The sequence below is a fragment of the Ambystoma mexicanum genome, chromosome 3p, assembly GCF_040938575.1.
Source record: "Ambystoma mexicanum isolate Mex_15411 chromosome 3p, UKY_AmexF1_1, whole genome shotgun sequence".
NCBI classification, from domain to species: Eukaryota; Metazoa; Chordata; class Amphibia; order Caudata; family Ambystomatidae; genus Ambystoma; species Ambystoma mexicanum.
In genome coordinates, this window is record NC_090925.1 from 548,798,473 (window position 1) to 548,819,848 (window position 21,376).

A 21,376-nucleotide genomic window follows, 5' to 3' on the forward strand; every position below is an offset into this window, starting at 1 on the left:
CTAAGATATGTCTGGGAAGGAAAGATTGCGAATACCGAGGCGCATTATGCTTCGGTGTACAGCGGTGGGCGACATAGGGGTCCCAGACATTACTAGATACTGCCTTGCGGCTCAGCTATCGCATGCCTTTACATGGAAGCTAAGCAATGCTTGACCCCGTTGGCTGACACTGGAAGACAAATGGTGCCAGACGCCAATAGAATCCCTACCACATATGAAAAGCTCAGGCAACCCCACCAATGTAGGGCCCCTGACGGCGACGGGGAACACGGTGGTGAGCTGGAAGAGGGCAGCCGGCCACTGGAATTGCAGCACCACAGTGGGCCTGCTCACTCCCATATGGGACAATCCGGACTTCACTCCAGGCATCTCCCAGAACAGCTTTGGCAAGTGGAAGGAAGGAGGACTAAGTGTCATCGCAGACTTCTTCGAAAAAATGGGGATACGCTGAACTTCGAAGCCTGTAAAGCCAAATTCCAGGTAAGGTTCTGGTACGCACAGGCTATCAAGCGAAGTTGTAAGGCAAAGCGGAAGCAGAGAACTATCAGCCCTAGAGAGAACGCTCACCACCACCCCCCCCCCCCGCCAAAAAGGGAAAATATCCACCCTGTACAAGCTGCTCGACAAGACGGACCCAAGCAAGAAAGAGTCCTATATGACAAAATGGGAAAAGGACATAGGCAGAGAGATCAACCCGGTGGAAAGGAGCTGCATCTGGTCCAGAGTGCACAAAAGCTCCAAATGCATAACCAATAAGGAAGGAGCCTTCAAGGTGTGCTACAGATGGCATCGTACCCCAGAGATACTCAACAAATGTAACCCCACTATCCCGGAGCATTGCTGGAGGGGATGCCCAGATAAAGGCACGTTATTCCACCTTCTATGGGCCTGTCCCAAGGCGGCACTATTCTGGAGGAGCGTCCTCGAACAAATTAAACTCATCACAGGCCTTACAATCCATGGGACCCAGGAATCGTCCTGCTGGGGGCGACAGGCGAGGGCCAATTTCCACTGACTGGACGCCTGGCCGATCTATGTTTGCACCTCCTAACTGCAGCAAAAATATCAATTGCCAGGCTATGGAAAAACCCAGAGGGCCCGGCAATCCCAATGTGGTGGTCCAAGTGCTGGGATTATAGTGGCAGCAGAGAAAAATCACGGCTATCCGATTCGACAACAGAAGCAAATTCTACCAAATCTGGGCCCCCTTCCTGGATTATACGCAGCAATTCCCAGGGGTGGCAAGGCAACCCCCAACCCTCCGATGGATGGATAAATTAGACTAAAAACACCCCGAAGGAGGCAAAATAGAAGCAGGAACTCCCGAGGCCAAAACTGGGCTTAACGAACTACATAAACCTTCAGACCCAGCGTCATCGGACAAACTCAGGCCAAAGAAAAGGCCTCTCCAAATAGACGGCAGTAAAACAGGACTCCCAACACAGCTTAATATGAAAACTGATGTTCCCCTGTGTCTCCCCCTCTCTTCCCCCCCTCCCCCTTTTTCCCTTTGGTTCCCTGCCAGAATTAGAGACAAGGTTCAGTTCATTTTTATTTTCTATCGTTCTGCTAAACTGAAGTTCTAAAGAAGCCCTAATAACTGATGCCATTTTGCAAGCTGTATGTATAAAACCAATAAAAAGAAGTTTTGAAAAAAAAAAAGTACTTTTGCTGACATGTAGTCACTCTGTTTGGATAAGTATATCAAAATGTACTCACCTTTTTTATTCATCCTTACTATTCCAAATGTACGCTTGATGTTGCTAGTTGATGCAATATTTCTTAAGTTTATAACTGCATTGCTCATATATAAAATACACACTTGTAGTTATATCGAAAATAGTGATGCAAGTGTTTCTTTGGGTCCAAGTATGTTCCAGTTACTTTGTACCGATTTACAGCTCACATTCCTCCTCCTAAAATAAACATGGCTGCTCTGCCACTCCACCGACCTTGGGTAGTACAGGCCTATATTAGAAGTTAGGGACCTAAAACCAAGGGATAACTCTTGTAGAGTCCAATACCAAATTGGACTTTAGGAAAACGCAACTAAAAAACATATTGATATATGGTATGATATATGGCATTTGTAACACGCCTATACACAAGTGTTTCAAGGCGCGAAATTACCAAACCCTCACCCGACCCGAGGTACAACTCAGGAAAAATGCAACAGAATCAACATTTTTTTAATTGAAAAATTAGACCATCGAATCAACCTCTCACAGCATTAGCATCCTGTGCACGCACACTGCCCCCTCTGGACCAAATTCTCTCCTATTTCCCCCAGATCTCGTAAAAATGATTGCCACCCTCAAAGCTACTTCTTACTCAGACAATATCATTCTGGCCATCATTAAACAATTGACGGACCCGGGGCTCAATGCCCCCTCAGCATCATCAATGCCTCCCCTGAAGAAGGATTATTCCTCGGCACCCTCAAGACTGGTCTCATACGAGCTCTTCTGAAAAAAACCAACCCTATATCCAGACGATTATTGGCAAAATCTTGCTACACAACTACTTGCCAAAAATCGAACAAGGCCACCTCCTAAATGACTATCAGTCAGAGTTCTGCCCAAAGTGTAGCATTGAGGCAGCCACCATCCAGGTGGTGGATGATGCTCTCCAAAACATGGGTACGGGTGACTTGTGCTCCTTGTCCTCTCGGCTGCATTCAATACTGTCAGCCACTGCATCCTTCTATCCCTCCTTGCAGACAGGATGGGATTCTCTGGCATTGACCTGAATTGGTTTACCTCCTACCTCTCAGGCAGACACCAGGCTATCTAGATGAAGTCATTGCGCTCTAAACAACTCCAGGTCCCCGGCTGAGTCCCCCAAGGCTCCATCCCGTCACCAATTATTTTGAACCTTTACATGTAGCCTCTGGGTACTCTCCTCAAAGATGCCAATATAGCCATCCACCAATACGCAGACGATACTCAGTTGTACATGAGAGTAAATAGCACGCAGGACATCATTTGTCTGCACGATTACTTAGACATCATCCAGTCCTGGAGGTCAACTGCCTTCCTCAAACTAAACCCATCCAAGGCTGAATTCGTCTGACGTTCCGACCGGGTCACACAGGGTGTTGGATGCGGCGGTAACTCTTGGTTGCTGTGCGGCTTGATGCTCGCTTAGGTTCCTTTCTCTAATCCTTTCTGCCTGTGCAGGCGTGCTGGCGTAGGTAACGACAACGGTCTGGCGGCTTCCTGGGATACGAAGCAGAGATCGTGTGGAGCTCCTGTGCCGGATTTCCCTGCATTTTTTGGGTATTTCAGCTGTTTTCCAGCCGCCTGAGCAACCGTAAGGTACCCCGGATGGTTAACTACCAGGACGATATAATGAACAGTACAATGCAGTGTGCTCTGATGCGGTAAGCGTCTTTGCGGCTGCTTATGGACCATTTTCCGATTTTGAGTCTACCTGGTCGATATTATGGCCACTAATAAGAAGCTTGGCGTTTGCATCTTACGGATTGAGAACCAGGAGCTTATTGACCATTCCCACGGGTGGGCACTAAGTCGCTTGCAAGACTGGTGGATGTGGGCGTAGAGGGCTTAGTGGCATCCCCTTCTTTGACAAATAAAGATCGCGTTGGAGGTCTTGGCACTCAGCTTTTGCAGAAGACAGATTGAAAGGCAGCCACTCTGGCTCGGAGGTGCATCCTGCCTCCCACTGCAAATGCTTAATTCAGGAATTGGGCAGCCCATTACTAAAGGCTGGTCTTACCGGACATGTAGTCCAGAATAGCATACAAAACTCTGGAATTACGGACTCCACGGTGCCAGTCCCGCCCCCAGCTGCGTCTCCATTCCTGGAAGGGTTTGCGAAATATGCAGGGAGGAACTCGGCTCTCTGAACTCCTACAGCCCCTGCTTTACAAGGAGGGGCTAGTCCAAATGTACCTCAATCTGAACATACTAATCACCCTCAATGGCCTGCTCTTATGGCTAGTATTGCCAAAAAGCTACTTCTTTGCAATAGTCACTTAGACCTCTGTTTATTGGCGGACTCATTAAAAGACGGGGTGTCAGATTTACGTCCGCCTAGAGTGGACGCTGCATCACAGACGGGTCTTATAGCCCAGCAGTCCGGTCGCAGGTACATAATGCCTGCCAAGTCAATATACAAAGGGAAACGATAGACAAAGCTTTACAAACCGACTCCTGTAGTGAGGAGTCTCTGGCGATTACTGCGCCAACATTGCTTAGTAATGAGGGCATATGCCTCTAATGTAGACTTTAAAGATGTAACGCATGAAGTACCTCTACCCCCGCTCCCCTGGTAATCGACCTGAAACCTGGCCATAAAGATGCTAATAAACATACTGCATATAAGGCCAAATTTAAGATGTATGCTCGCAGAACTTACAACTAAGAAACCCCCAGATGCCAAAAACAGACGTGAGCACTCATGATTTTATTATGGACCAGAGAAATTTCATTATCACCAACATTTGGAAAATTGAAGCGACAGAGCCCAGAGAAACACTGCGGAACAAGGTTCTTGTATGGCTACGTCAGAACAGGACCAGGGGTGGTTAAATTGTCTGACTTCAAGATCCTTCGTAGGATGGACTTGAATGGCTGGTGCTCGCAACCAAATAGTGACCGTGTCCTAGTTAGTTGTGGGGTCAGCACGCTACCTGTTTTCCTAAGAAAATGTAAATATCTCCCCAAAGGGTCCTCGAATTGCAACTGGATTGATTCTTTGAGACACTGCTTTAGGGAGCATCTCCTTGGATTTTTCCACCATCCCACATCTGCTGTTATTGGATCCTTGTTTATTCATCCTTTTACGAATGCGCTCTATATAGCCTTGCTGATTATTTTTTTGTTACATGTTACCTTGTTTGTATTTATGTTGTGTGTACTGTACGCGCCATTAAGCCTTCGGGTCAAAGGAGCGCATTATAAATACAATAAAGTAAAGTCCTAGTCAGTCCGCCTGCTAAAAACGCATCCAACTATGCCTCAATGATATGCACCTGGAAGGATTTGATCGACAAATCAGCAAAATTATTAGGCTTCACCATTGACAGCAATCTGCCCTTCCAGAAACATAGCCAAGAAGGCCCAAATTGCCTGGCTCAGAATATCTACCCTTTAAAAAAGAAAACCGGTCATCCCACCGCAGGACTTCCGGATCATAGTGCAGGCCCTTATGGTTTTGCACATCGATTGGGGAAATGCTCTCCCGACAGAGCTCCCAGCTGTTCACTTGGCTACCCTAAAAACAGTCCACCATGCGCAAGCACATCTTATTACGGAGCACGGAAATTTGACCAAATTACCCCCATCCGATGCAAACTACATTGGCTTCCAAGCCAGGCTACTGTTCAAGACTGCATCCATCATCTCCAAAGCAGTCATGATTAGCACACCAGCGTTCCTAGCGGCTAAGCTCCACATATCTGGTGGCGCGCAACAAATCGACCAACCGGCTTGTATCACAACTTGTCTGCAAAGAGAAGACCCGCAAACAATGATCTGGTCATGCACTCCCCCCCCCACTCTGGAACTCCATCCCGGTATCGGCTTTAAATGCCCCCATACTTCTCCAATTTGGCAACTCACTCAAAACATGGCTCTTAACACCCGACCAAGGACTAATTCCAATAGACCCGCATTCCGATGCAGACCTCACAGTACTGCAGTACTGTTAAAGGAATGGTTCGGTCAACATTTTTTATTGCCCCTACGGGTCAGCCATGTGTTTAAGCCTAAATCGCTCGATTTTAGAAAAATGTCCTACGGACCTTACCCGAGTTTTAGTCCATTAAACGCACGCGAAAACAGGCATCAGGGAGCTGCAATTTTGTGATAATCCTATCATTTCCCCCATCGCCCTGGCTGACCTGCTTTTGCGGCACTAAATCATATCCCCCCCCGCCCCTGAGCCTGTCATCAGCAGACGCGTACCGCCCATTTTACAAAGCCAAAGCACGTGTCAACATCCGCTGCGCTTCAGCTAATGACGTGTCGCCATGGAAATGGCAGGACGCCTCTTTCCTCAATAAGTATAAACAGACCGTTTCACAACACACAGCAGCAGCTTTTCGATTCCATTCCTCTCTGTGGTACTTGGAGTATTCTGTGACTTGTTTCTGTGCTCTGGTCAGCTACCTTCGTTGCTTGTATCCCGTGTGAACAGATACCAGTACCACCGCTATAAATTATTTTAGTTTGTTTAACACACAATGGCTACAATAATGCCCTACATGTACGAGCCCGAGTATACCGAGGAGGAACTACTGGAAAGGGAAACACGCGTAAACGATGGGTCTTCGGACGGCAGTTGGGAGGACGATTCAACAGCTGAAAAGCCTGGACCTTGTCGCATGGACGGTGTTTCCACCTGGTGCACATGCAATCGGTGCGAGCTAATGCCAACCGAGGACAAGAACTGCTGCTGCTGTGAAAACTCGGGATGCGTGGCCTACATTTCGGAAGGCGAGCCACGACCGCAATGCATCACCGAGCTGCCAGACTTCAGGGCAGCCTGCCTCACACGGTCCGTGTTGAGGATAATGATGGTGCTTATGCACGAACTTCGCCCAACTGTTAGTCCTCGTAATCTGAGTAACGAGTAAGTATACTCTGCTTGTCATGCCACTATTTCATGGTCTTCTACTATATCCAAAATGACATACATATTGTAACGCATGAAAGTCGTTCAATAGTGTACAGTGTCTAGATAGCATTTGTCCGAGCAGAATGCCATTAGTTACAAGAATTGTCATTGACAAAAAACGTTTATTAAACTTATCTTGGTCATTTAAAAACAGTTTGTTTCATTCCTTTTCACAGGTGGTACAGGCTGGTGGCCTATCGTTCCTTTACATGGTGGCTTAACGGGAGGCTTGGACACCGCATTCGAAGAGTAATACCCGCCTGTGCCGTTCGTGCCATAAGAGAAACGTTCGAGTGACAGCGGTCAGTACAGGGGATTTTCTCTCGCTGTGCTGCAACCTGACCTGTACAATGTTTAAAGTCTTGCATTTTTGTGTCATCAATAAATGAATCAAGTGTGTCTCCATTCAAGGATGGACGTCAGACATCTGTGCTCCGAATGGGTGAAGGTCAGGTCACTGTGAAGCAGGGTGGTCACTATCTAAGCTAACCTAATATATTCTCAATAATGCATGCATTAAATAACACTTGTTCAAAGTCTTTCAGTCGGTTATGTCTCTATAAAAGTCACACATCTATACTATCAATTAACATTGGATTATAGGGTCTTGACCACTATAATACACTATTTGAAGTGTGGGTCTGTGCTCACAAGAATCTCCGGTATGTGGCATTTGTTATTGAAAGGCAACGATATACTGCAGTAGGGGTCTAATGTTAGTTGGGGATCTGCTAGGTTGGCATCATGGTGTGGTCAGTGGTCTGGCACATGAAGAGAATACCTTGCAGGGACACAGGGTCAAAATGGCAGTAGGTTTCCACTGGCGAGGGTGCGTGGGCAAGGACACGTTTGTGGAGATGAACGAGCTATGTGCTTAGTTCAGGCTGGTTCACATGCAGGACAGTGATCTCAGAGGAAGAGTGATGTGTTACATTTATTAGCTGTTGCAAATACCTCTGGAGTTTTCCAGTCAGAGTGGGAACGAGGGTGGGGGCCATGTGCTCTGCGCAGTGAGGCCTGGTCACCAAGATGGAGTGGAAAGGGGGTACAAAAATTGATGCCCCGTGTCCTGCTCAGTGGTCCCATCTACGCAAATGTCAACCAAAGTTATCACATAAGGGCAAGGGGCGAACCCACTACTGGAGGCACTTGGTCCGAGTTTCTACTGAGAAGTAAAGGATGAGAGGGGCCTGATGGCCCCTCGCTCCCACACACTTGCCTGCATGCCCACCGGCCCATCCATCCCACCCCCTCTATCAAAGGCAGTTCGCACCCGGGGATGAGCGCTGGCATGGGGGGCCGTCACGGGCGCAAACGGCCAAGGTGCCAAACAGCATGTACACTTCAAAAGGTATCCCACGCCCAGGGGCCATCGCTCACATGGCCTCCTCAGACCCCGTGTCTCCAGGCAGGCCTCCCCTGAGGCAGGCCACCCCCCTGCAAACCACATAATACCACGACATACACACATCATTCATTCACAAACACACCCCTGTTTCTAATACTGTATAAACCACTTGATATGTCTCATGAGAACATCTTTGTGCTTTGCAAGTCAACTCCTGAACCTTCTACCTGAGAAGCACTGAGATCTAGGCTAATCTGCTCATCGTCGTGCTATCTGTGACCACTTCGAGCAAACTTCTCAGTGTGCTACCTGTGGCCATCTACCTGTTCTTCTGCAACACACTGCTCGGCCTGCTGAATCCAACTGTTTGTTGGTCAAGGTAAGGACATGTATCCTAGTCATATTTCAGTCATTTTTACATTTCTATCTATTTGCGATTACAGTACCCAATAGAGCTATGGTCATTGGTCTCATTGCTATTGACTTGAGTTTCAATTGTTATGCTATCAATAGATCTATTTATTTTCATCTGTGTCAATTGTCATCGAATTGCATCCTTCGGGGGTCCAGTCTATAATGTAAGCATGTTTCCTTTTCGTGCAATACAGAACATCCAAGGGACGAGTCACATGTTCAGAGTTTAGCACTTCTGCAGCTCTCGAGCTAGGTCTGTGCTTTCAACAATAAAATACAAATAAATACTAATAAAATAAAGGATCTGCACCAAACAGTCCAGGGCTGTCCAATTCTGGACAACCACTGATCAGCAGATCTGTCCAGCAACAGGCTTTCAAGGCCCAGAGGATGTGGCCTGGGACAGGACAGTCCCCTCCTCTGGCTCACACACAAAGCCCCCTTGACTGCGAAAGCCACAGCTTTCCCAGAGTAGGGGATGACCACATTAGGCATTTCCTGACCTGAGCAGACAGGAAGCGAGCCAAAGAAAAACCAATACATCTTGCGGCATGGCCATCTTCAGAGTGCTAACCACCTTTATTAGCCATTCACAGTAAATTAAAAAGTGCAAATCAAACGAAAAAACCACAGCTGTCACCAGCTTGTCTTAAGAGCATTGTCAAAGTAACCAAAAAGTCATTATATATAAAGATGTAAGGATATAATGGGGCAGTGTGCCCCTGGAATGTTTTTTCCCCTCGGGCAGGGGCAAGTGAGGGGAGGGGGGGAATCAGGGCATTGGCATAAATGTTTGAAGACAACTGGTCACAGGGTTACGGTGTAAATACAAGTCTAGACAAGGTCACACACAAGAAAAAAGACTTTACCGAAGAGTGTTGTGATCATAACGACATAACTTTACTTCACTCCAGAATTAAAAAATGTAACAGGCGCTGCACTGAGCCATCTAAAAGATTGAATACCTTTTGAACAACGAGTGTGCAGTTCGCAGAACTCCATTAATTACATGAAAGTCCCCACTTTGAAAACGATTCACCATCTCAGTTAGTAGATCCGGCCATTTTTGTGGGAAATCTTCTCTGCCAATTATACTTATAGCGTCACTCAACTACAAAAAGAAACAGGATTTCAAATGAAAAATCGCACACAATACAAAAACAAAACCATACCAGACTGCCTTACTGTACCTGATTTTGAATTTGTTCCGGACTGCTAAGCATCAAGTGGACAATGTTGGATTTAATTGCTAATCTGTCAGTTTCACAAATTTTATTTGGTTCATCTTCAACCTACAAGCAGTGAAAAAAGTGTTACCCTTTTTTGTCCATAGAAAAATACAAGCATTGACTAAGCCAATAGTTTTGCAGATCAGTTAATTACATTTTACATTCAGAGGCATACATGCAGTAAATAACAGTGCCCTGGATACCCCGTAATCACTTTCAAAGTTACAAAAGCATACTCAATGTTCAGTTTGCAGAGATAGTACGAAGACTTCCGTTTATTAGAGAAGTCCATTAAGTATTGCGCCACCTCCAAAATACCAAACCAATGATATCCAAACCCAAGCATTTGGAGGTGAACCCATTAAACAAATGTGTAAGTATTTGATGTCTGAGGTTAATCCCCACCAACAGTGAGAGTACCTAGACTTCTTGGGCAATCGCTGGTTTTTAATAGCAATACCAGGCATAGAATGATGGTAATTGTACCTGGATTATATAATGGAAGGGGGCTGGCAAATGCTCCTGCACAGTTTCTAAACAAGCATAAAACAGTTATTCATTCTCTGGTCTCCGCCCCCTAAGCAATCTACTTCCTTCCTCCCTACGCTTTCTATATTACCCTACCCTCCAATCTAGCAGTATTTTTTTATCTTACTGTTTCACTACCCCTTCTAAGCTTTCCACTACACCAGCTTGCCCTCTCTCGCCACAGTCTTTCTTTCGGTCATCTTTCAAACGCTCGATTTGGGATCCTTCACTCCCTTCATGATCCTATCCTTGGGTCCTACCACAAAGGTGCCCCTTGTTTCCCTGGGCGAGTAACCTCACTCCAACAGTGGGTCTTGGATCTAGCCGGTTGCAGCATTCCCTTATATTGTGGCTGCACCACATGATGCCATATTACTACACAGGTATAATTTATTGGTCTCTTGGAGAGCCCCAATGAGGAGGGAAGTTAGTTGACTGGCGCCTGCCTGTTCGAGGGTGGGAAGGAGGTTGATGACACGGTTTGAAGAGATCTATTCTAAGAAGTAACAGGGTGTCCACCAAATTAAATTAAACTTTCTCAATGGGTAGCCTAGCACAGCAGTCTTGATTCACTCTTAGGAGGGGATGGGCTAGAACCAAAGTCCAATAATCGCATACACAAAAAAATGCATAACTGAGATGGAGAGATATATTCTCATAGGAAGAGCACTTTTTTGGCAGCTTATAACTTGGCTCCCCCAGGACAAATCATCGCCAAACTTTGCAACAAAAAAAAAAAAAGTATATAGCCAGCTCTGAATTTTTTCGCCAAGTTGGGCGAGGGTTCGTTCTTGGTCGGGGTGGGTGGGGGGGGGGGGGGGGGGGGGGGGGGGGGGGGGTGGTGTTTGTTTCCATAGACTGAACGGGGAAAAAAGTTGCGCACGGCTACAGGCTGAACAGATTTTCACCAAGTTTGCCGCAGGAGTGGGGGCTTGGGTCAGAAAGTGTGCTTGTGTGTTTGGTGGAAATCCGACCAGTACTTTTATTGCAAAGAACAGAAATGCACGCCCCTAAAAATGTGAGATATCTGGGTCCGCTCTGAGGACAGAAGTGTCATTGGATCGCGGTACGGCGTGCTGTCTGAGAAGTTTTGACGCGGCCGGTGGTTGGCTGGAGGGAAGCTTGCTGTGCGTCAACATATTTTGGGAAAGACGCCAAGGTGTATCGGAGGACAGTGCGGCGGCGGAAGGGTCTGAAAAATTTACTGTACGGAAAATGTTGGCGGCAATAAGGAAGGGAAAGGGTGGGGGAGTGAGAAGTGGTTCATGTGACATATGTAGGCGAGTACTTTGTGTAGTGATTGGGGGCAGCCATCGTAACGGCCCCATAGCTACTGCCGCAAGCTGTTTGCAGCGACCTCTTTTTGTGGCGAGTGCTGGCAGCTTAATTGCAGGAGGGGACTGCATTGCACATGACATAGGTTGGGAGGGAGCGCAGGTGGCTGTGCGCTGCAGATGGAATGCGTTAGTCTGTGGTAGGAATAGGGTATTTAGTATGGAAGTGAGTACGCCCATAGTATGGGATTGAAAGTGCACAGGGAGGCAGGAGTGTGTGTTTTGTTTGTACATTATGGCAACTGTTACAATTTGTTGCTGCATAGCTCCATGGCGGTGCGCTGTGGTTGGAGATGCTGCAGTGAAAACTCCTGCAGTGAGGGCACTGTGTGCAGTGTTTTTATACTGTCAGTATGGTAGAGGGTATGGTTGAAGGGCAGCTTATATGTGCTTGGATAGTGTGCAATGTGCACAATGCTTGCAGTATGGGCAATGTTGTAAACATTTTGTGGTTAAGTTGGCAGTGACAAGTGGGTACGACAATAGTATGTGAATTAAAGGTTGTAGGGGTGCCGAAGACAGTGTAATGTTTATACATTATGGTAACTTAGGTTATCACTACTTATATAGCGCACGGTCACCCAAAGGCATCAGGGCGCTTAAGGAGGGGGGGGCGGGGGGGGGGGGAAGCAGGCAACTAGGAGAGTTAGAAAAAGTGGGTTTTGATCCTCTTTCTGAACTGAAGGTAGTTAGAGGTTTGTTTGATGGCCAGTGGAGGTTTATTCCAAAAGGGATGCTGCGGCAATCGAGAAGGCTCGCTCACCTACACGTTCACGCTTGTATCTAGGTACCAGAAGCATTTCGGCAGCGGCGTAACGAAGATTGCAAGTAGGATAATAGTGAGAACATTTTGCTTGGAGATATTCCGCTCCCTGGTTATGAAGAGCACGATGAACAATACACAGGGCCTTAAACTCCACCCCTTGGGCCACTGGAAGCCAGTGCAGAGTCCGGAGCACCGCCGAGATGTGAACTCCGTAAGGTGCATCAGTGGCCACCCGAGCAGCCTAGTTCTGTAAGCAATGCAGTCGTTTTGTCAGCTTCTTAGGTTGGGCGAAATATAGATAATTACAATAGTCTATTTGCGATAGTACCAAGGCGGCAACTACCGGGGGAACGAAGTGGGCCCGGGATCAAGGGCAAAACCTTCCTAAGAGTTTTTAAATTGGAGGTGGCCGGCCTGAGACACTGCCGTAACCTGTTGGTCCATAGACAGAGGCTTATAGCATGACACCCAGATGTCATACTTTCTTAACCGGGGTAGGTAACGGGACCAAAGAGGAGGGCCAGAAAGTGTAGGATTAGGAGGGTAGCCCACCACCATCACCTTGGTCTTATCACCATTCAACGAGACAGTTGTGGCCCATCCAGTCCCCCACTGCCGCCAGACACCCCCACAGGCACAACGACACCTCAGATTGATCAAGATCTAATCGAATCAATATCTGGGTGTCGTCAGCGTACGAGTAGCATCTGGCATCGAAGGAGCGGATGAGACACACCAGGGCCCAGATCTAAATGTTGAACAGGATAGGCGACGGGGAGGATCCTGTGGAACCCCACAACTCAGGTGACAAGGAGAGGAAAGGAAGGGTGGCATTGCTAGGGTCTGAACGATCCGCAAAAACAACCTAAACCAGGCTAGTACCTGCCCTAACTGTTGCATGTAACGCTGTGCATGTCCATTGCGGTGTGGAGGTTGGTTAGGAGTGCTAGTGCCAGTGGTGCGTTTGTGTATAGTGGTAGTTGGTGACATGCATGGTTGCATTATGGTGCGGATAATGTGTGGAAGGAGCATACCCACTGGAGCAATGCAGGTTGGACAGTGCATGAGGCACAGGGTGGTGATCTTTGGAGAATGGGTGTGGAGCACATTGGCGACATGCTACAGCACCACAAGTGAGTTGCAAAGCGTGTATTGTGCATTCCATGGTTGTGGTGATAGTTGCAAAATGTTACAGTATTTGGTGTGCGGCAGGAGATGGTGCAGTGAGAAGTTGTGTAGTGTGGCCACAGGGTGCAGTGTGTACATAATGTGAGTATGTAAGTGGGTATGGTTGAAGTGTAGCTTACATGTGGTTGGTTACACTGCTGTGTGCAGATTTATTGAAGTAGACCCAATGTTGTGACGGTGTTGTGCAGAGGTTGCCAGTGCATAGGGGTGGTAGAGGGTGTGGTAGGTTTGTGGATTCTGGTAATTGTGACCTGTTTGCATGTTTTATGGTGTGGGGGAGTTGCGTAGAAGTGCTGCTACGTATGTTACGTTTGTGCATAATGTTAAGTGCCCACATGGTTGCTTGCTTGGATGTATAGTGTTGTGGTGGGTGTGGAAAGGGCCGCAATGGTGTGTCCATGGCCAAAGTTGTGCTGGGTGCGTCTTCGGATCTTTGTGGATGCTGCAATCATAAAGTTTCTAGTGGAGGGGCTTTGCAATCAGACGGAACGTGTACGGAGAGTGTTGAACAGTAAATATGGAGTGGTGTACAGAAATCACAGTGTGCAATGCAGATTTTGTATGTGATTGGTGCATGCGTGTTTGAAAATTTGACAGCACCCAATGGAGGAGTGCTGCAGAAAGTGACTGTCCAATGGGAAGAAGTATTGTGTGAGCTGGGCCGTGGCCCTCATTGTAGATGGCAAAGGGCACGTGCACATCCTGCCATTATGAGCAGGGTGGAACGGCAAATGGAATTGTGGGAAATAGGCCAATAGGAGGTTGGGGGTGGTTGACAGGAAGAGGCGGAAACCATTTCGTCCCATTACTGTGTCGTGAGGATGGTGGCAATGGAGAGACGCACCGTGCTGATCGTCGGCGATACCGGTGTGCGCCATCAGCACAGGTGTTGTGTGCAAAGAGGCGTTGCTGGTAATTTTGAGTTGGGAGGAGTGGACGCTTTCTGGGCCTGTCAGGGTGACTGCCGTTTCGGCGGGATGGTTCGCCTGTGCAGATATGTGGCGTCCGTCACCAACGTTGACTTTGTCGTGCTGCACTATGGAAGTCTACATTTGGGTTACATGTCGTGTGGACAATTAATCCGTTATCTGAAGAGGTTGCTGACCGCAGTGATACATAACGCCAAGAGGAGTATGGGTCCATGACGGTGAAATTTGTCCCCAGACAGAGGTCGGAAGGTATGCTATAAACAGCATTATGCGGGAATTACGCGTGAGTTTATGCAGACTGCTGGCATGTTCTCCACCCACTATGAGATCATGAGGTCGCAAAATATGCAGTAGTTCCGTAGAAATGGCATTTGAGCACCATTGGCAATGCAGTTTTCTTTTACACTGTGCAAAAAAGCATTGACCAGACCGTGGTAAAAATGTGAGGATAGGCAAACGGACGCATATAAAGAGAAAATACAAAAAGACTTGCTCGCACGCAGGTCACACACATTTTTTATTTTTTAAACGTTCTACATGTATCCTGGAAGACAGCTATGTGGATGTGTGCGGATGGAGAAATCGGGCATACTTTAATTGAACTTTGTAGTGGACGTGCTTTAGAATGGTACATTTGTACTGTACATGTGTAGTGGCACATTTCAAGTGTTGTACAGAAGTGACAGTGTTGGATGATGGCGGCTTCAATGCGATTGGTGGATGCGTGAGCACCCATTTATGCGCAACCCAATGAAGTAGAGCTGCAGAGACGATAGTGCAAAGGGAAGGAGAACTGCTCCAGCTTTACAGGGGTGCGGCCCTCGCGCTACTTTCGGAGGCGCACGTGCCAAAATCTGCCTTTTACACCACCTTGCCCAATTGCCATGGCAGTGTGGGAATTAGCCAATCAGGTAGTGTGGGTATGGTTAACAGGAAGGGGAGGTGAAAATGTTGTACATTATACTCTGCGTACTGAGGGTAGCTGCCATCGCTAAACGGATTGTGTTGACTGTAGGTGATCCCTTTGCAGGGCATAGCTGTGCAGATCTATGACAGACACTGACAGCAATTTTGGGTCGGAAGGAGTGGACGCATTACGGAATGCTGTGTAGGAGTGCAATTGCGGCGATATGTATGCACTTTGCAAAGACGTGTTATTTATATAGCGCCTTAATCCAAAGCACTTTACAGAGCACATATTTACATACAATATCACCCAACCGAAATTGGTACTCATTTATTGACCTCGGAAGGATGAAAGGCTGAGTTGGCCTTGCCGGGATTCGAACCTGCGACCTGCAGGTCACGCTCAGATCGCAGCAGCGAGCGCTGAACCCGCTGAGCTATCTTGTACGTAGGCGTAAATCTCCACAATGTGCTAAAAAGTTGTACCGTTAAGTCTCATCACCTACCATTAAATCGGTCCTACAGTCGTAGGTGGTTCCATTTGCCCACAACAGGCATTAGTATACGAAAAAGGTTACTCTGTTCTTTTGTTCTGTCATTTTTACAATGCTTTCCCCCATTTTAACACCTGCTAGCAAATTTGTACAAATCGCACACAAAACTATCATGCAGCTGTTCCGACCAAACTGTACAAAGTGCATACATTTCAAGCATAGCACCAGTTTCCACCTGCATGTTCTCCATAACAGCAGTCCAGCAATAAAAAAATAATAGGTTTCGCCACATTCACAACATAACAGTCATAAATGTGCATGAGATTAAAATCCAAAAGCAAAGCCTGCACGCATGTACTAAGCATACATATGCAAAACACTGCATGCAAATTGCTGCCCAAAAACAGTGCTTTGGACTCTGTACATCTTTCCGCACCTTTTGTCTCATCCTTCCACAATGTGCAGTACTACATTTGTGAATGAAATAGGCCTACACTAATGCACACACGTTTTTCATAACAAGTGTTACACTAAACTCCCAAATAGGCTGCCTACTCCCTTAAACATTCTTATGCTCCCAAGCGCCCTCCATATTGTACACCTCCCTTTCATACAGGCACACTTCGTCTACCTGCCAAGACATCCCCCCCCTATATTTTCAGAAAATGTAACATACAAATGTAAGCACTCATTAGCCAACATTTTTTTCCTTACCATCTTCTTGTGCAGGAGCAGTAGCCACCTGTCTGGAAAGCCACTGGAGTGTGCACTTCAAAATACAGCCTACAATACATCTGCTCTCTGCAATCAGCAAAGTAAGTACAATACCAGCATACTCTTTTATATCTTACTAAACAAGTGCACTATTGTTGTACTGAGTCATTAAATGGGTGCCCATCAAGCAATATGTACTTCATTGTTACTTATCACACCTCTACAGGTGCCAAGGGTTTGTTATATTGCCACCATTAGAGCAATGGCCACATACTAACCGTCTCCCCAACCTTACACACCACTGCACAACCATACACTTGCAATTAAATAGCTGACTACCCACCCATTCACCCACTGACTCATTACACACATACATGTGATAATTTGCACACCCACACTTCCCTTTCTTCGCCAACAGCTACTACACAACGCCTACCAAACGCAAATTCCGTAGACATCAACGGAGAAAGAGCCACGCAACCTACAAACACAGAAAGTAGCCCTCCACTGCTAGCTGAACGTGAACACAAAAAGGTGAAGAAAAAGTAGGTACTTCAGTCAAAGTAAAACAGATGCATCTACCAGTAAAGACAGTGTAGGCGATCTGGCAAAATGTGAGAATGTAAAGAACACCACTACATACAGTGGAACACACACTACTGCTAAGAGCACGTACAAATGGTAACGTAGTCACATGCAAGCATTCTAAAGAGTACATTTACAAAAAATAATTCCACCAGAGTCCTTCAGAACCTTACAAGTAGAGGACAGAAATCACGCTCAACCCTCAAAACCCACCGCAGAAAAGTCATCCTATAAGCTCTTGTAGACAGTGCCATAAGCGTGAGGCGGAAATTGTTTATAGTAATTTTGAAGAGAATGAAACCACTAACAAGATTAATTAGTAAATTGCAAGCACGACTTCGAAACAAATAGATACCTCTGGCCACATCTGTACAGGTGAGTGGAGTCACACCACCAACACAGAGCCATACTTCAATGAAGAATCATACAAACAAACTAACCAAATTGCCATATATCGGAGTGGTCGACGGTATGAAAAGATACACAGAACCATAATGGAAGAGGAAACACTGCTTTCAGAAATATCCCCATCAAACTTAGATGGCACTCTCCAATCCACCAAACCAATACGCATCACCTACAAATGGCCTTGCACATCAATGTGCATTGTTCTCCAAAGCCTAATCAAAGACTTGCAGCAATTCCTCAATCAGTACGTCAAAGGCAACGACAAAACAAGAATGAAAATACGGCAAACTATGGACTCCTGTCCAGTACGCAACTACACTGGAATACAAGGACATTCCTTAGCCTATATTTCGGGACCAGCTTGCACAAGCACCTTCCACTGTATTAAAAGGTTAGCAACCCACCATTCAACAGTCAGAAATCTAGTGTACAAACTGTACTATGCAAAAACTCCAGCTTTAGCACTCCAACATGTAAATGATATTCTCCTGCACGGTACAGCCAAACAGGTGCTCGATGAAATTCAGCACATCCAAAGGAAATACTGTGGAACTGAAGAGCAGTTACACACTCCCAACATTTTCAGACAACAGTACTGACAACAGTGCAGCTATCAACTTTTTATATCACACACAAAGAAAAGAAATACAAAAGTTCAAAAGCACTTCTGCTGAAATGCCAAACCAAGTGTGTGTGTTGTCATAGAACTTCTATAAAAAGAGCACCAAAACTGCAGATATAATGCAGAAAATAGAAGGCAATCAAGAATCCCAAGGGTTTCAATTAGCTCTGTACCTTCTAGCAGTAAACAAGTACGACATTACCACCACCTCCATGCTGTGCACATACTGCACTGCAAAACTTTCTTGCACAGGCAATTAGTAATAATTTTTAACTATTTCCACTGCCAAACTCACTGCAGCAGCTTAATTTGTATGTGAGCATTATAATACAAACAGTGCACCCATTTCAAGCAATAAGTCTTCAACCAAAAACTGCAAAATTACCTCCCACCGAATAACTGAAAGGCATGCGTGGTAAAGTGGTCTATTTACTGTTAGATCTCAAAGAAAATGTAGACACTCTACGAGTGCAAAGGCCAATACACAAATCTTTGATTGTCCTGGTGAATGGTGTTCCTAGAAAAAACAAAAAAAATTGGAAACACCTAGTGGACAACCAAAGTTAGAGAGACCTTGCAGTACCTTAAAGAAAACAATGAAAACTACAAGGAAATAAATGTTGGAGAAAACCTGAGAGAAACAACCGAAATAATTCAGGACTCCTCAACAAGTGGCCAATATCAGCATCTAGATCCTAATACAGCCTCCAGTATTTTAGACCAGTACACAATTCACCCACTACACTCCATAGACACCATAGACGATGCACTAGAAACATATCGAATGCAGCAAGCCAAAGGAGCGCCAATCAGTATGTGGGAAATAAGTGTGGAAGCACGAGCCTTTCCTCTACTGTTGCCCACTGGAAAAGGTGGAAGATATGATGAAAGAAGCACACAAATAACATCAGAATACCGCCGTTTACGAATGTATTCCGAAGACCCTAGATTTAGACAGAACATGGAGTGCATATTCCACATGCTCTTTGAAAGTGAACTAACAAGGCTATGTTATGGAGTTGCCCACACATTAAAAACAGTTTCCCATTTCCAAAACATATCTGCTACACAACTACTTCAAAAAGGTGCAAGAGAAGGATGAAGTTTTACAATCCAGTGTTACAAATCTCTTGGCAAACATGCGTGGTATGAAAGAGTACTGGTTTTGACGGCGCACAGATGGCCGGTGTACGCTACGCAACCTTGGCCCTCCCACATGGTTTGTCACTAAGTTGTGCAGAGTATGCATGGGAAGACATGCACACTTTCCTACGCAAAACAAAACCGGTATAGACATGAACACCAGGAGAGCTGTGCTCTCGATCCAGTAAGTGTTTCACGCTACTTTCATGATCACTTCCTTGCCATGCTGCACTTCATTTGCAATAAAACACTTCCCCCCCTCAGAGAAGTGTAAAACTTCTTTTGGAGAAAAGAATATCAAGCCAGTGGAGCACCACACATCCACATGCTTTTGTGGATTAAAAATGCTCCTAAATTTGGCGAGGAAAGTGATGACTGTTTTGCAGTTCATTCACAAATAGGGGCACAAATTACGAGCACAAATTTTGCAATTCCAAAGACACAAGTGTGGCAAGTATGGTCGACGCAAATATAAGAACAGAGGCAACTACTACACCAAACGTCGCTTTGGTTTCCCTAGACCAGTTTCAACAGGCCAAGTAAACCGCTTCATGTCTTCGGTTCGACACAGTGTGAAAGGAAAATCTCCTAAAAAACACATACTGCATAAAAAGGAGCAAAGCATCAAAGTACATCTATGGTTACAATGCAATTATTAGCCTCTTATGGAATGCCAATGTTGATGTACAGTACATTGCAGACAATTCCAGTGCTGTTGCACGATAGGTCACCGCCTACTTAACTAAAGCAGAGAAAACAGAGCTCAAAGACCTCTGGGACGACATATCCTCTGACAAAACACTGCAACAAAAATTGTACAGCTTTGGCATTAAAATGCCGTCCCATAGAGAATGTGGCAGCTACGAAGCCGCTGACTGCTTAACCGGTACAGCCTTATATGGGAAATCTGACAACAGTGTGGCTAAGCCTTGGGCCTGCTGTATCCAGAAGAAGAGTACTTAAAATCGTACAAAGACATACAAACAATAGCCAAAAGCGATCCCAACACACAAGACATTTTGAAACTCATTGGGCACATACTACCCAAACAGAAGTAGTACTTTAGAAGGCTTGTGCTTGTACCAGGTAGCCCAAAACATTTCATACAAAAACATTACACCAAATGAGGAAAAGGGTAGATACAGAGTGTAAAGTTTTAAAAGCAGCCTGGTGAGACTTACCAAATGCACCCTAATTAATCATATGAAGTTGTCCTTAAAAACTCCTCAACACAAAGAACTGTACTTTATTCATGTTATGCATTTATTTCATTTGTTAACACACCCAGACCTCTGGGTATCACAGCGAAGTTACAGACAGCTTATAATTCGCTTAACATTGTTACAAAGATACAAATAGAAGATAACATGGGTTCCACAGACTAGAAACACTAGGTACAGCGAGAGACATTTAATTCAAATGAGATCATGCCTAGTTTGTAGGTATGGTGTAAATCTGAATTGGTTAGTTACAGGTAGGATGTCTTAAACCCTCAGTATTGGTTGAACAACCAAGTTTTCAATGATCTTTTGAAACTTGCCATAGTTAGCTCATTTTTAATTCTGAGTGGTAAAGAGTTCCATAAAGTAGGGGCAAGGACTCTGAAGCTGCTCCCTCCTGCTTTGTTACTTTTGTGACGCAGAATTTCTAATAGTGCCTTGTTTGATCTGACTCTACTGCAACTTTTTAAACCATGGATAAATGAAGATGTATTAGCCACCTATACCTCCTATGAAGATGTTTTCAATGCCAGTGAAAGTACAATTACAGATGAAAACTTTACACGGTACAAAACCATATTGGACAGTGAACGCCAACAAGAAGAAGAACTGTAGACACTTCTGAGAGCAGTAAACCGTCGCAAACAGGCAGCCAAGAACCACTCGGAGAGCCACTCATAGCAAATGAGGAGAATAAGCCATGATGGCGGTAACCACCACTATGCTTTAGTATGAGCACTCTAAAGAAGAGTTTGAAGTACTTCAATCCCAACTAAACGATGAGCAGCGTACCATTTTTGTAGAAGTAAGTAAAACCATTGAACATGGTATACATAAAACTTGCACCTGTGACAACTACAAACCAGTACTACTGTATGCAAGTGGTGAAGCTGGGTCAGGTAAAAC

At 45.7% G+C, this 21,376-nt stretch overlaps 1 protein-coding gene across 2 annotated transcripts in view; it reads right to left on the reverse strand.

The window, feature by feature from the left end:
- CSE1L (chromosome segregation 1 like) overlaps positions 1-21,376 on the reverse strand; it is a 1,325,092-nt gene that overhangs the window by 1,201,551 nt on the left and 102,165 nt on the right. For both annotated transcript variants that reach the window (XM_069651279.1, XM_069651278.1), the window contains exons 4-5: positions 9,595-9,696; positions 9,370-9,515 (exon numbers count right to left, since the gene is read on the reverse strand). In XM_069651279.1, coding sequence (XP_069507380.1) covers positions 9,370-9,515; positions 9,595-9,696 — 248 coding nt within the window. The remainder of the gene's footprint in view (positions 1-9,369; positions 9,516-9,594; positions 9,697-21,376) is intronic.